This window comes from Pristiophorus japonicus, chromosome 18 (assembly GCF_044704955.1).
Source record: "Pristiophorus japonicus isolate sPriJap1 chromosome 18, sPriJap1.hap1, whole genome shotgun sequence".
NCBI classification, from domain to species: domain Eukaryota; kingdom Metazoa; phylum Chordata; class Chondrichthyes; family Pristiophoridae; genus Pristiophorus; species Pristiophorus japonicus.
Genome location: NC_091994.1, coordinates 58,814,766 through 58,828,374, shown reverse-complemented (window position 1 = coordinate 58,828,374; position 13,609 = coordinate 58,814,766). Strand labels below are relative to the sequence as shown.

At 48.6% G+C, this 13,609-nt stretch overlaps 1 protein-coding gene across 4 annotated transcripts in view; it reads left to right on the top strand.

The window, feature by feature from the left end:
- LOC139228760 (paralemmin-1-like) overlaps positions 1–13,609 on the top strand; it is a 490,867-nt gene that overhangs the window by 268,615 nt on the left and 208,643 nt on the right. For all 4 annotated transcript variants that reach the window (XM_070860087.1, XM_070860088.1, XM_070860086.1 and 1 more), the window contains one exon: positions 4,313–4,443. In XM_070860087.1, coding sequence (XP_070716188.1) covers positions 4,313–4,443 — 131 coding nt within the window. The remainder of the gene's footprint in view (positions 1–4,312; positions 4,444–13,609) is intronic.

Here is a 13,609-nt window from a genome sequence, read left to right as displayed (position 1 = left end):
CATGAGAGATTGACTAGCTCCCGTGTCCAGTTCCATGTTGACGGGTATCCCGTTGAGTAGGACCCTCATCATTATTGGAGACGTCTTGTTGTAAGAACAGTGGCCATTGATCGTGTTGACCCGCTGTACCTCGGTGTCCCGGGCACTGTCCCCACCGTCCTTCCCGCTTTCCGACCCTTCCGATTTGTATACTAGCTGAGCTGCTGTTTTTCTGCACATGCGGGCCAGATGCCCTGTAAAGTTGCAGTTTCTGCAAACGACATGCTGAAATCGATACCCCCTTGATGAGTGCCTTCCCCCACATCTCCAGCACAGACCGCTTCCATTGTTTACGAAGGATGAGCTGCGTCTGGCTGATCTCTCTTGAGCTTCTCTCAGTTTGTCGTTGATTGCTCGCATTGTGGGTTGATGAGGTGTGAACGGCCGTTCATGTGGCCCTTGATAGCTTCTGGCGCCAATACCTGCTGTTGAGGGCCTGCTCTCCTGCCTTTGTCTGTGTGTGGGGGTAGCGGCTTGTTTCACGCTGTGAACCCCTTGTTCCGATGTTTCGTTAGTTGTCATGCCCGCGGTATAGATCAACCTCGGTTCTTCTTCTCCTGCCAAGAATGTCTGTGCGACCAGTGCTGCTGCCTCTAGGGTCAAGTTCTTGGTCTCTATGAGCTTTCGGAATATGCCTGCGTGGCCTATTCCTTCAATAAAAAAGTCTCTCAGTACTTCTCTCCTTAGTTCATCGGAGAACTCACATAAACTAGCCAGCCTCCGAAGTTCCGTCACAAAGTCGGGTATGCTCTGGCCCACACAGCGTCTGTAGTTGTAGAACCTGTGTCTGGCCATGTGTAGGCTGCTCGCTGGCTTCAGGTGGTCTCTCACCAGTGTGCTCAACTCTTCAAACGACTTGCTTGCTGGTTTCTCGGGTGCCAGCAGGTCCTTCATTAAGTATGTTTTCGAGCCACAGCTGGTCAAGAGATGGGCTCTTCTCTTGTCTGCCTTATCATCGCCCAACCAGTCTTTCATTAAAAAGCTTTGCTGGAGCCTTTCTATAAAGTCCTCCCAATTATCTCCAGCATTATATTTCTCATCTGAGCCGTTGGTAGCCATTCTGTGTATTCTGTGATCCCGTAACTCGTCACCACTGTAAAGTCCTGACCCTGCAGTACAGACTTACACGAGGCACATGCTGAAGTCAAGGTCACTCTGGACCTGCACCTTTATTTCACAGCTCTGGAATGCATCACTTGCCTGAGACCTGCCTTTATATACCTGTGTGGGACAGGTATGCAGTGTCTCTTACAAGTGCACCCCTGGTGGTAAAGTATGCTTGTGGTTACAGGTCATGTCTAGTTACAGTCATGTATAGCATGGTAAGATACAGTTATGTACAGTGGTGTGAGATGCATGACAGTGTTCATGTGACTAACATTGTGACTAACATTGTGATTAACACTGTGTTCATGTGACTAACATGTGTTCATGTGACTAACATTGTGACGAACATTGTAACTAACATTGTGACTAACATTGTGTTCATGTGACTAACACTGTGACTAACATTGTGTTCATGTGACTAACATTGTGACGAACATTGTGTTCATGTGACTAACATGTGTTCATGTGACTAACATTCTGACTAACACTGTGACTAACATTGTGTTCATGTAACTTAACACTCTGAATAACATTGTGACTAAAATTGTGACGGCAGTGAACTCAATTCAGCAATGTCCGACCATCTGGTCAACCACTGTAACTGGCGCGAGGTTAGGAGCATTTATTGAGATGAGGCCTAGAAACTGTGGAATGCTGGGACCCTGCCAGTAACATTGGCAGCCAAGCATAACTGGCACCGGCCGAGAGAGCGCAGGGCATATCGCCATTTTGGTACCTGCTCATGATCATCAGCAGGCGGTGATTTTCTGGGGCAACGCGCTCTTTGTAGCGTTAATTTCAGAAGGAGGCCGAAGGTCACCTCGGTCTCCCGCTCACAGTGTCAGGGAGTGGGGCAGCAAGGAGCGACCCCAACAGTTGCTCCAAAAATATTAGCTGGCACCCAATGTTTGTCCATTCTTTATTTGTTTATGACACCAATGCAGATAAAAGAGATCTTATCACAGATAATCTTCAATCGTTGCAATGGAGTTCAACCATTGATTTACTGACCGTCAAACACAGGAGGTCTCCCAGAAAGCTGGCAGAAAATGCAAACCGCCCCCCCACCCCCGCCCCACCCCCCGCTCCCCAACCCCCGCTGCCCCTCCGCCACTGATGGGCAAAAAATGAATGTTTAAAAGAAGAACCTTGGCACAGAAGCCGTTTGAAGTTCCAGCGTCCATCCTCATAAGACCTGCCAGACTCCTCACAGCCGCTAACGCTACAGACAGATCTTATAGCGGCAGCACCCACTGACAGTAATGGGAGCAGAGAACTCCAGAATGGATGAGCTGGGGTCAAGCTGCTGTTGCACATCGATTGATAACATGATCCACCTTGTTACAATACTCTCACCGCTGTCAGTTAACGGCAGCCCTCCTGGTGAAAATGGCGACCACCTCGCTACCCGCCACCAGCTGCCGGATGAGTGCCAGCCGCCATCTTTTCCCCATTTCAGGGTAGAATTTCTTGGCCGACGACACTTCTGCCCAACAATACGGTGCGAGTCGAACTGTTGTGATGCTGAATCTGGGGAGTCAGGACCAAGTGTAGCCTTCAGGTAAAGCAGAGTTAGAGAGCCGGGGATAACTGGACCAGGCTGGGAAGATATAATTCAAACTCCATTTTAAAGTCATACATTCCATCCTTATTTTTATATAATACTTTGGGACTGAGATTGGCCTATTGCCCCATTTGGGGGCGGGAACCTTTCCGAGGCCAGTCATTCTGGGCTCAGTGCAAAAGTCCTGCCCCAGAAGCAAAATTGGGGTCACCGCCCCTGACAGGAAGAGGAGAGCAATGTCGGGTGCTCCACTTCCTCTCGGCGCAGGCTAGGGGGCTCTGCCCGGTGAAACATCGAAGGGGAGGGACGCTGTGAGCTCTGTGGGCCCTGTGCTGGGCCTGAGCTGGGCCGCCGGGGATATGGGGAGCCGTGGCCACAGCCAGACACCCAACCCGGAGTGCCGGGCTACACCATCGCGGCACCGACCCCTGACCCCCGGGCTGCACCATTGCGGCGCCAAACCCCGGGCTGCACCATTGCGGCACCGACCCCCGGGCTGCACCATTGCTGCACCGACCCCTGACCCCCGGGCTGCACCATTGCGGTACCGACCCCCGGGCTGTACCGTGGTCGCACCGACCCCTGACCCCCGGGCTGCACCATTGCGTCACCAACCCCCGGGCCGCACTATTGCGGCACCGACCCTGCGAAAGCATCAGAATGGCACGACCCATGAGGCTGGCGTGGGCATGGTCCACGGTGGCCTCACAGTGCGTTGCCCAATTTCCACTGCAGGGCGAAAAGTGATCACCGCGCACAGCGATGACGTCATCGGCGTAGGTGCAGCGGCCCGGGGTGTGGCTCTACTGGAACCATGCCTCCGCTAACTCCCGCGCAATTTCGCAGGGACTCGTAGGCACCCCCCCCCCCCCCCCCGGCGAAAACACTTTTGCACCCCGTTAGCGCCCCCCCGGAGGTGCACTACAGGGGAAATTCGCCCCCTTTGATTTACAGTTAAATATTGTTTACAGTTAAATAACAACATTTGTGGCAAATTGGGAAATGGAGAAGTAGAGGAACGTAGGAGCTTCTTGCTGAGCAGCTGGGAGATGCAAGAACAAGGTGCTACAGCACTGCTACTGGCTGCCGGGTGTAATTACAGTGTGACCAGTTTACATAGGCAATTTCCTTCATGAGATGGTGATTTATCATGGAAGAAGTTGACACAAAAGTGTGACCAAAAAAAATGACAACAGGAAGTAAGATTTTAGAGACAGGAAGTATGCATAAGCAATATATTTTTAATATTATGCAGATAATAAATAGTAAATCTAATTTACTAACAGGGGACATCTGTTCGTGTTGACGGGAAGAAACTCTGGGCGGAGCTTTCGACTTTGGAGGGGACCTACAAAAGATACTGTGGGATTGGACGCTCAGTATACACCCCGCCCGATTTCCTTCCCGTTGACCTTAGGGAGGTAAACCAGGCAGGGTCTATAACAGGCGGCCAATCCCCTACTGCCCATCTATACCCCCACTCAAACTAAAAGTTCCACCCCACGTATTCACCGAGAGGGGCACAGTACTCATAGAGCACCGAGTTCTGTTATTGTGCAACTTGGCCAATCCAGCTGATCCCCATTTCTTTTGCTCCCACAGTCCAAGGCACTGCGAGAACGATGGCTGCTGGAGGGAACCCCATCGTCGGCGGTGGAGGAGGACGAGGGAATGAAGAAACAGCTTCAAGAGGACGACATGAAAACTAAACAGCTGGAGGAGACCATCCAGAGGTAATTGACGGACAGTCTGACCGTGAGCTTTATGTCTCTTAAGAGAAACAAGAGGAACGGGCCAAGTTGTTGCCATCCGACTATCGTTACCAGCTGGGGTGGATTTGGCAGGAAAGGGTCTTCTGTGCCCGTCCTGACAGCGTGAGGCAGAGTCACGTAACTCGACGTGTCCAAGCAGCAGGAGAGATCCATGGGACAACCATCCGTGTGTGGTGTCCATGCAATGAAGATGATTCAAATTCTTGGGATTCTAGTAGTATAAAGATGGGTTTTCATTGGACAAAAGAACAATAAGAAAAAATGTGGTCCATGTTTTAAAAATACCTTGCACCTTAGAGATAGTTGATGTAGATAGAACAAGGTTATTTACTCTCTGGAATAAGGGTGAAGCAAATGACTGTATAGAGTACATTTGATGCATTATGTGCCTGTTTTCTGCTCTTGATAGCCAACGTTGAACCTTATATTTAGTCACAATGGCTGCTGTGATGCAGTACTTCAATAGCTGCAATAGCTCAGATTCAAATTGCTGAATTGTTGAAATAAGTACATGACTTAAACTTATGTAGTGTTACCTGTCTGAGTGGTCATTGTGTAAGATGTTTTGGTGTGGAAACGCTATGACCAAAGCTCTTGCATGTCCCACATCTCTTTGGACAGCCATGCAGCAAGATCAGCTTGCAGCAACCATGTGTGGCTGCAAAGTGTGGGGGTGATGTGAGAGTGAGGGGTGAAAATGTTATTTCCCAAGTTCTCCTTGTGGTGAATTATAATAGACTGCACTGTTTGTGAATGAGGCAAAAATAAAGCATTTGTGCCATGTGCTTTTTGTGTGGGTCCTAAAGAAGGCCCAGAGGAGGTGAGGGCCCAGGGGCAGCAAGGGCCAGCCCACACTACGATATGTGTGCGCACTAGGTCCATACAGCAGAGCTGGTCTCCAGTCATCTTGGTTAACCCTTGCTACTGGACCAAGACCTAGCTCTGTCGAGCCTTTGTGGTGGCTGGTGTGAAAAAAAATCCACGCACAGGCATCTTCCTCCCTTCAGGATGTAGTTCACGACCTGTAATATTAGGTCCTTCATTGAAACATCTATTGAAACAGGGTCAAGTGAGAAGGAGGAACTGAAGGATATCCTTATAAAGCGAGAAATTGTGTTAGGGAAATTGATGGGATTGAAGGCCGATAAATCCCTGGGGCCTGATAGTTTGCATCCCAGAAGTGGCCATAGAAACAGTGGATGCATTGGTGATCATTTTCCAACAGTCTATCAACTCTGGATCAGTTCCTATGTACTGGAGGGTAGCTGTTTAAAAAAGGAGAGAGAAAACGGGTAATTATAGACCGGTTAGTCTGACATCAGTAGTGGGGAAAATATTGGAATCAATTCTTAAAAATTAAATAGCAGCGCATTTGGAAAGCAGTGACAGGATCGGTCCAAGTCAGCATGGATTTATGAAAGGGAAATCATGTTTGACAAATCTTCTGGAATATTTTGAGGATGTAACTAGTAGAGTGGACAAGGGAGAACCAGTGGATGTGGTGTATTTGGACTTTCAAAAGGCTTTTGACAAGGTCCCACACAAGAGATTGGTGTGCAAAATCAAAGCACATGGTATTGGGAGTAATGTACTGACATGGATAGAGAACTGGTTGGCAGACAGGAAGCAGAGAGTCGGGATAAACGGGTCCTTTTCAGAATGGCAGACAGTGACTAATGGAGTGCCGCAGGGCTCAGTGCTGGGACCCAGCTCTTTACAATATACATTAACGATTTCGATGAAGGAATTGAGTGTAATATCTCCAAGTTTGCAGATGACACTAAACTGGGTAGTGGCGTGAGCTGTGAGGAGGACGCTAAGAGGCTGCACGGTGACTTGGACAGGTTAGGTGAGTGGGAAAATGCATGGCAGATGCAGTATAATGTGGATAAATGTGAGGTTATCCACTTTGGGGGCAAAAACATGAAGGCAGAATATTATCTGGATGGTGGCAGATTAGGAAAAGGGGAGGTGCAACGAGACCTGGGTGTCATGGGTCATCAGTCATTGAAAGTTGGCATGTAGGTACAGCAGGCGGTGAAGAAGGCAAATGGTATGTTGGCCTTCATAGCTAGAGGATTTGAGTATAGGAGCAGGGAGGTCTTACTGCAGTTGTACAGGGCCTTGGTGAGGCCTCAGCTGGAATATTGTGTTCAGTTTTGGTCTCCTAATCTGAGGAAGGACGTTCTTGCTATTGAGGGAGTGCAGCGAAGGTTCACCAGACTGATTCCAGGGATGGCGGGACTGACGTATGAGGAGAGACTGGATCAACTTGGCCTTTTTACACTGGAGTTTAGAAGGATGAGAGTGGATCTCATAGAAACTTACAAGATTCTGACGGGACTGGACAGATTAGCTGCATGAAGAATGTTCCCGATGTTGGGGAAGTCCAGAACCAGGGGACAAAGTCTTAGGATAAGGGGTAGGCCATTTAGAACTGAGATGAGGAGAAACTTTTTCACTCAGAGAGTTGTTAACCTGTGGAATTCCCTACTGCAGAGAGTTGTTGATGTCAGTTCATTGGATATATTCAAGAGGGAGTTAGATATGGCCCTTACGGCTAAAGAGATCAAGGGGTATGGAGAGAAAGCAGGAATGGGGTACTGAAGTTGCATGATTAACCATGATCTTATTGAATGGTGGTGCAAGCTCGAAGGGCCGAATGGCCTACTCCTGCACCTATTTTCTATGTTTCTATGTTTCTATGTAACTCATCCCTTTTTGGGGTGGAAGCAAGTCATCCTCGATACGAGGGACCTCCTAAGAAAGAAGATGTAATCCCTTCAAGCAAAAGCTGGACCCATTTCTGTCTGGGGAGGAGATCAGCTCACACAAGAGGTAACATTAATGATTGTGTTACTGACGGAAGGCCTTGTGCTGTGTGAGTGCCGGACCTCATTAACATATAGCCTGAAGTAGGGTTGGCAACTCTGGCTGGTCATATCCCTGGCGGTGTCATCACATGATCTCCTGCCTCGAACAGTCCTGCAGAATTGCAGCAGTGGCCTGGAATCTTTAGAATTCTCTCACCCCGAGGGCCGGGTATGCTCAGTGGTTGAGTATATTCCAGACTGAGAGTGATAGCTTTTTGGGCACGAAGGGAATCAAGAGATGTGGGGATCAGGTGGAAAGGTGTAGCTGAGGTTGAAGATCAGCCATGATCTTATTGAATGGTGGAGCAGGCTCGAGGGGCTGAATGGCCTACTCCTGCTCATATTTCTTATGTTCTTATTAGTCTTTAATTCCTGGCGATTCCAGGACAATCAATATTGGATATGAATGGAATCAAGGGATATGGGGACAGTGCAGGAAAATGGAGTTGAGGTTGAAGATCAGCCTGATCTCATTGAATGGCAGAGCAGGCTCGAGGGGCTGAATAGCCGACTCCTGCTCCTAATTCGTATGTTCTTATGTAATCCTGAAATCGCAGGGATAAGGTAGACATCGGTTATGGGAGGAAGGAGGGAGACCATTCTCAGGGGGGAGTGGCCCAGATTGCCTTTGTAGAGCCCAGAGGGTCACTTGCTGCTCCTCCCAGCCCCACAAAAAATAAATCAAAGCTTCCCTTCCGGTCTCAGCTCCGGCTGGCCCTCCAGCTGCCACAGTTGATCGTAAAATGGCCACCAGGGCCTGTAAGGGGTTCTCAGGGAGTGTTGTTGTGCCTTGGGTGTCTCTCTCTGGGCTTCTGCCCTCACAGCTTATGCCTGGCCTGTGAGGTACCCTGAGTGCTGCAAGAGCACCCCTGGAGAGACTGTGTCCACAGCTTATGAAGGGGGTTTTGAGACTCGTGCGTCCCCACAGCTTATGCCTAGCCTGTGAGGCACCTGTGAGTGTCAAACACTCCTAACCCCTTCTTCCCTAGCCTGTGACACACAGTTGAGCGTTTTCGAGGTCTCCTAGCTTCCCTTACAATGATCTGACATAAGACTCACGTTCAGGAGATGTAATACAATAGAATTGAGACAAGGTGATTCCAAGAGGAACTTAGGCTTCCAATTTATTTGACAAGGTGTATCTCAACAAACAGAAATACACCAACAAAACAATCCCCCTAAATCCCACTAAACGGACACAACGAAAATCTTTACACAAGTTTAGCAGTACAATGCCCAACCTCCCACCTTTCCTGGCCTAACTGAGTTGGGAGTTCCGGGGACCAGAGTTTATACTCACTACTGTGCCTTCTGCAAGTCTGGTGGTTTGTTTCATCTATCTTCGGTGTCTTCGGACACTGTTTTTCCTTCAGTGTCGAGAGGCTTGCTGGTTGTTGGATCACGAGGGCAGGGAACCACCTACACTACGTCAGAAACCCCTTTTTATAGGCAGATTATCCAGTCCGCCTCTCCTGCTGAAATCGATTCTTCCCATTGGTGGGCTTTGTGATTTTGAAAAATGCAGTAGTTTTAGATTATTGCGGGTCTTTTCCACTGATGTTAACCTACTCAAGGTTTGAATAGGTGTTGATTGCGTTGGCCTCCTGTAGCCATTGTGTAGGCCCTTGGGTTGTTTTGGGTTCCCTGGTTTCTGAAGGTCTGCATAATTTTCCTCCAATTCAGTTTTTCTAACCTACTCAAGGTTTGAGTAGGTGTTAATTGGGTTGGCCTCCTGTAGCCATTGTGTAGGCCCTTGGTTTGTTTTGGGTTCCCTAGTTTTCTGAAGGTCTGCATAATTTCCTTCCATAGTGTAAACATGGGGAAGACAGTAGTCCGATAATGGCTGTGAGTCAGTCCCACAGTTTTCGAGCAAGTGCTCTCCCATTGGCTTGAAAGCCCCATGCTTCGGGTTGACTCTGTCCCACCATTGGCCCTCCAGTGTCCTCCCCCGTCCAATCACTGCTCTGCCAAGGTCAAACCGTATCGGTTTCAATTCACAGCACAGACTGATCCCACAGCCCTTTTCCTTCTGGGTAAAATGAGGGGGTTTTCGTCCTCCCCTACAGGCCCAAGGTACATTGCAGGACTCTGATTTGCGTACTGAAAGGGCCTAACTCCTGGGAGTTCTGCCCAACCTGCTTGAGGCTCTCGGGAGTAAAGCGTCAACCACACTATTGGCGGGAGAGTTGCGGTATGTCATACCCCGCCGTTCCCAGGGTGCTGCCCATCGCACGAGGGGCCTCGACATCATCCCACACTCTATTTCCTTTGATGTTCGACAGAATGGCAGTAACATAAATGGAAATGCGTTTACTGTCGTGGCTTTATTGGATTTGAAGACATGGCAATCTCATTTGTGAAGCCTTCCTCGAATATTGCAACTGGCCAACCTCTGGGAATTTCAATTGGGAGTTTGTTCCAACATTTCGGGTTGTTCCTCTTCATATCTTTGCACTCTTCCCTTGGAGAATAGAGTGAGCAGTGAAAAGGTTCGTGGGCTGATTCACAGACTGACAGGCTTCAACGTGAACACTCCTTCCATGGCTGTACCCATCTTACACCAGCCAATAGGAGAGGTTAGACTTTGACAACAGGAGGGCTGGATGGGCCACCCACTGCCCATACAATACTGGGGGGGGGAGCCACCCACACCCACTGGACACAGGTATCCCAGGACACAGGTATCCCAGGGCACGGGTATCCAGGACACGGGTATCCAGGTCACGGGTATCCCAGGACATGGGTATTCCAGGAAATGGGTTAGCGGGCAGGGAGGTGGGGAAGTGAGACATATCGCTCTCCCACTCTTGGAACAGTGAATACTTCAAGCAAGGAGTCACTGAGCAACAGGGAGCAGACTGAGAACGAGTCATGAAATCGCACTGAAAGGTCTTGCCACGGTGCCGTGCACTTCAGATACTTCAGCCCATTTTGCAACCATGCTCCAAACACAACACACAGGCCAATCTCCTCAAACCAGGACAGGTTATTTGCTGAAGCTGTAACGCACTTCAAACACCTCATGAATACTCACGCGTAACGTAGACCAGTGATTTACAGAGATTCTACTATGTAAACTAGGGGTGATCCAAAACTCGGCTGCTCCATGTCCTAACTCGCACTGTCCCGCTCACCCATCACCCCCTGTGCTCGCTGTCCGTGTCCTAACTTGCACCAAGTCCCGCTCACCCGTCACCCGTTGTGCTCGCTGACCTACACTGGCTTCCGATTAAGTAACGCCTCGATTTCAAAATTCTCATCCTTGTTTCAAATCCCTCCATGGCCGCCTCGCCCCAGATGAGACAGGGGCGGTTCTGCACCCCAAATCTCATCGCCCCAACTCTATACGGCCTACTCCTGAGCCGCAGCCTGATAATCGCAGGTCACTCAGACATGGGCCTGTTAGATGCACAAGCCTGTGTAGTACCTCCTAGAACCATAGCCTATGGGTGGGTGAATGGAGCTGGGCCACAGATCAGCCATGATCTAATTGAATGGCGGAGCAACCCGAGAGCCTGAACGTGCCGTCTCCTGTTCCTATGTTCCCATTTTTACTAACACTAAATCCAATGTGTTTCCTCCTCTCTCACGGGCACTGGGAGACTTGTGTTAGAGTGCCAATTATTGGCTGTTCACCCACAGGCGCATTCTTCAAGCCACGATGAGCGCCAGCGGGCTACGGCACAGCGGAGCCCGATTGTTTAACGTTTAACGTCTCATCCGAAAAATGGCACCTCCGACAGTACCGCACTCCCTCAGTTCTGCACTGGAGTGTCAGCCGAGATCTTGTGCTCAAGTCTCTGGAGTGGGTCAATGAACTCATGACCTCCTGACCCAGAGGGAAGCGTGTTGGCCCACTGAGCCACAGCTGACACGGCACTTCTCAGACCACTGGACTCACACCCCAGCAAATCCCTCACTGTGTAAATAGGACAAAGGGTGTTAAAAAAGCAAGCCTGAAGGCTTTGTGTCTTAATGCAAGGAGTATCCGCAATAAGGTGGATGAATTAACTGTGCAAATAGATGTTAACAAATATGATGTAATTGGGATTACGGAGACGTGGCTCCAGGATGATCAGGGCTGGGAACTCAACATCCATGGCTATTCAACATTCAGGAAGGATAGAATAAAAGGAAAAGGAGGTGGGGTAGCATTGCTGGTTAAAGAGGAGATTAATGCAATAGTTAGGAAAGACATTAGCTTGGATGATGTGGAATCTATATGGGTAGAGCTGCAGAACACTAAAGGGCAAAAATCGTTAGTGGGAGTTGTGTACAGACCTCCAAACAGTAGTAGTGATGTTGGGGAGGGCATCAAACAGGAAATTAGGAGTGCATGCAATAAAGGTGCAGTAGTTATAATGGGTGACTTTAATATGCACATAGATTGGGCTAGCCAAACTGGAAGCAATACGGTGGAGGAGGATTTCCTGGAGTGCATAAGGGATGGTTTTCTAGACCAATATGTCGAGGAACCAACTAGGGGGGAGGCCATCTTAGACTGGGTGTTGTGTAATGAGAGAGGATTAATTAGCAATCTCATTGTGCGAAGCCCCTTGGGGAAGAGTGACCATAATATGGTGGAATTCTGCATTAGGATGGAGAATGAAACAGTTAATTCAGAGACCATGGTCCAGAAATTAAAGAAGGGTAACTTTGAAGGTATGAGGCATGAATTGGCTAAGATAGATTGGCTAATGATACTTAAGGGGTTGACTGTGGATGGGCAATGGCAGACATTTAGAGACCGCATGGATGAACTACAACAATTGTACATTCCTGTCTGGCATAAAAATAAAAAAGGGAAGGTGGCTCAACCGTGGCTATCAAGGGAAATCAGGGATAGTATTAAAGCCAAGGAAGTGGCATACAAATTGGCCAGAAATAGCAGCGAACCTGGGGACTGGGAGAAATTTAGAACTCAGCAGAGGAGGACAAAGGGTTTGATTAGGGCAGGGAAAATGGAGTACGAGAAGAAGCTTGCAGGGAACATTAAGGCGGATTGCAAAAGTTTCTATAGGTATGTAAAGAGAAAAAGGTTAGTAAAGACAAACGTAGGTCCCTGCAGTCAGAATCGGGGAAGTCATAACGGGGAACAAAGAAATGGCAGACCAATTGAACAAGTACTTTGGTTCAGTATTCACTGAGGAGGACACAAACAACCTTCCGGATATAAAAGGGGTCAGAGGGTCTAGTAAGGAGGAGGAACTGAGGCAAATCTTTATTAGTCGGGAAATTGTGTTGGGGAAATTGATGGGATTGAAGGCCGATAAATCCCCAGGGCCTGATGGACTGCATCCCAGAGTACTTAAGGAGGTGGCCTTGGAAATAGTGGATGCATTGACAGTCATTTTCCAACATTCCATTGACTCTGGATCAGTTCCTATCGAGTGGAGGGTAGCCAATGTAACCCCACTTTTTAAAAAAGGAGGGAGAGAGAAAGCAGGGAATTATAGACTGGTCAGCCTGACCTCAGTAGTGGGTAAAATGATGGAATCAATTATTAAGGATGTCATAGCAGCGCATTTGGAAAATGGTGACATGATAGGTCCAAGTCAGCATGGATTTGTGAAAGGGAGATCATGCTTGACAAATCTTCTGGAATTTTTTGAGGATATTTCCAATAAAGTGGACAAAGGAGTACCAGTTGATGTGGTATATTTGGACTTTCAGAAGGCTTTCGACAAGGTCCCACACAGGAGATTAATGTGCAAAGTTAAAGCACATGGGATTGGGGGTAGTGTGCTGACGTGGATTGAGAACTGGTTGTCAGACAGGAAGCAAAGAGTAGGAGTAAATGGGTACTTTTCGGAATGGCAGGCAGTGACTAGTGGGGTACCGCAGGGTTCTGTGCTGGGGCCCCAGCTGTTTACATTGTACATTAATGATTTAGACGAGGGGATTAAATGTAGTATCTCCAAATTTGCGGATGACACTAAGTTGGGTGGCAGTGTGAGCTGCGAGGAGGATGCTATGAGGCTGCAGAGTGACTTGGATAGGTTAGGATTAGTGGGCAAATGCGTGGCAGATGAAGTATAATGTGGATAAATGTGAGGTTATCCACTTTGGTGGTAAAAACAGAGAGACAGACTATTATCTGAATCATGACAGATTAGGAAAAGGGAAGGTACAACGAGACCTGGGTGTCATGGTACATCAGTCATTGAAGGTTGGCATGCAGGTACAGCAGGCAGTTAAGAAAGCAAATGGCATGTTGGCCTTCATAGCGAGGGGATTTGAGTACAGGGGCAGGG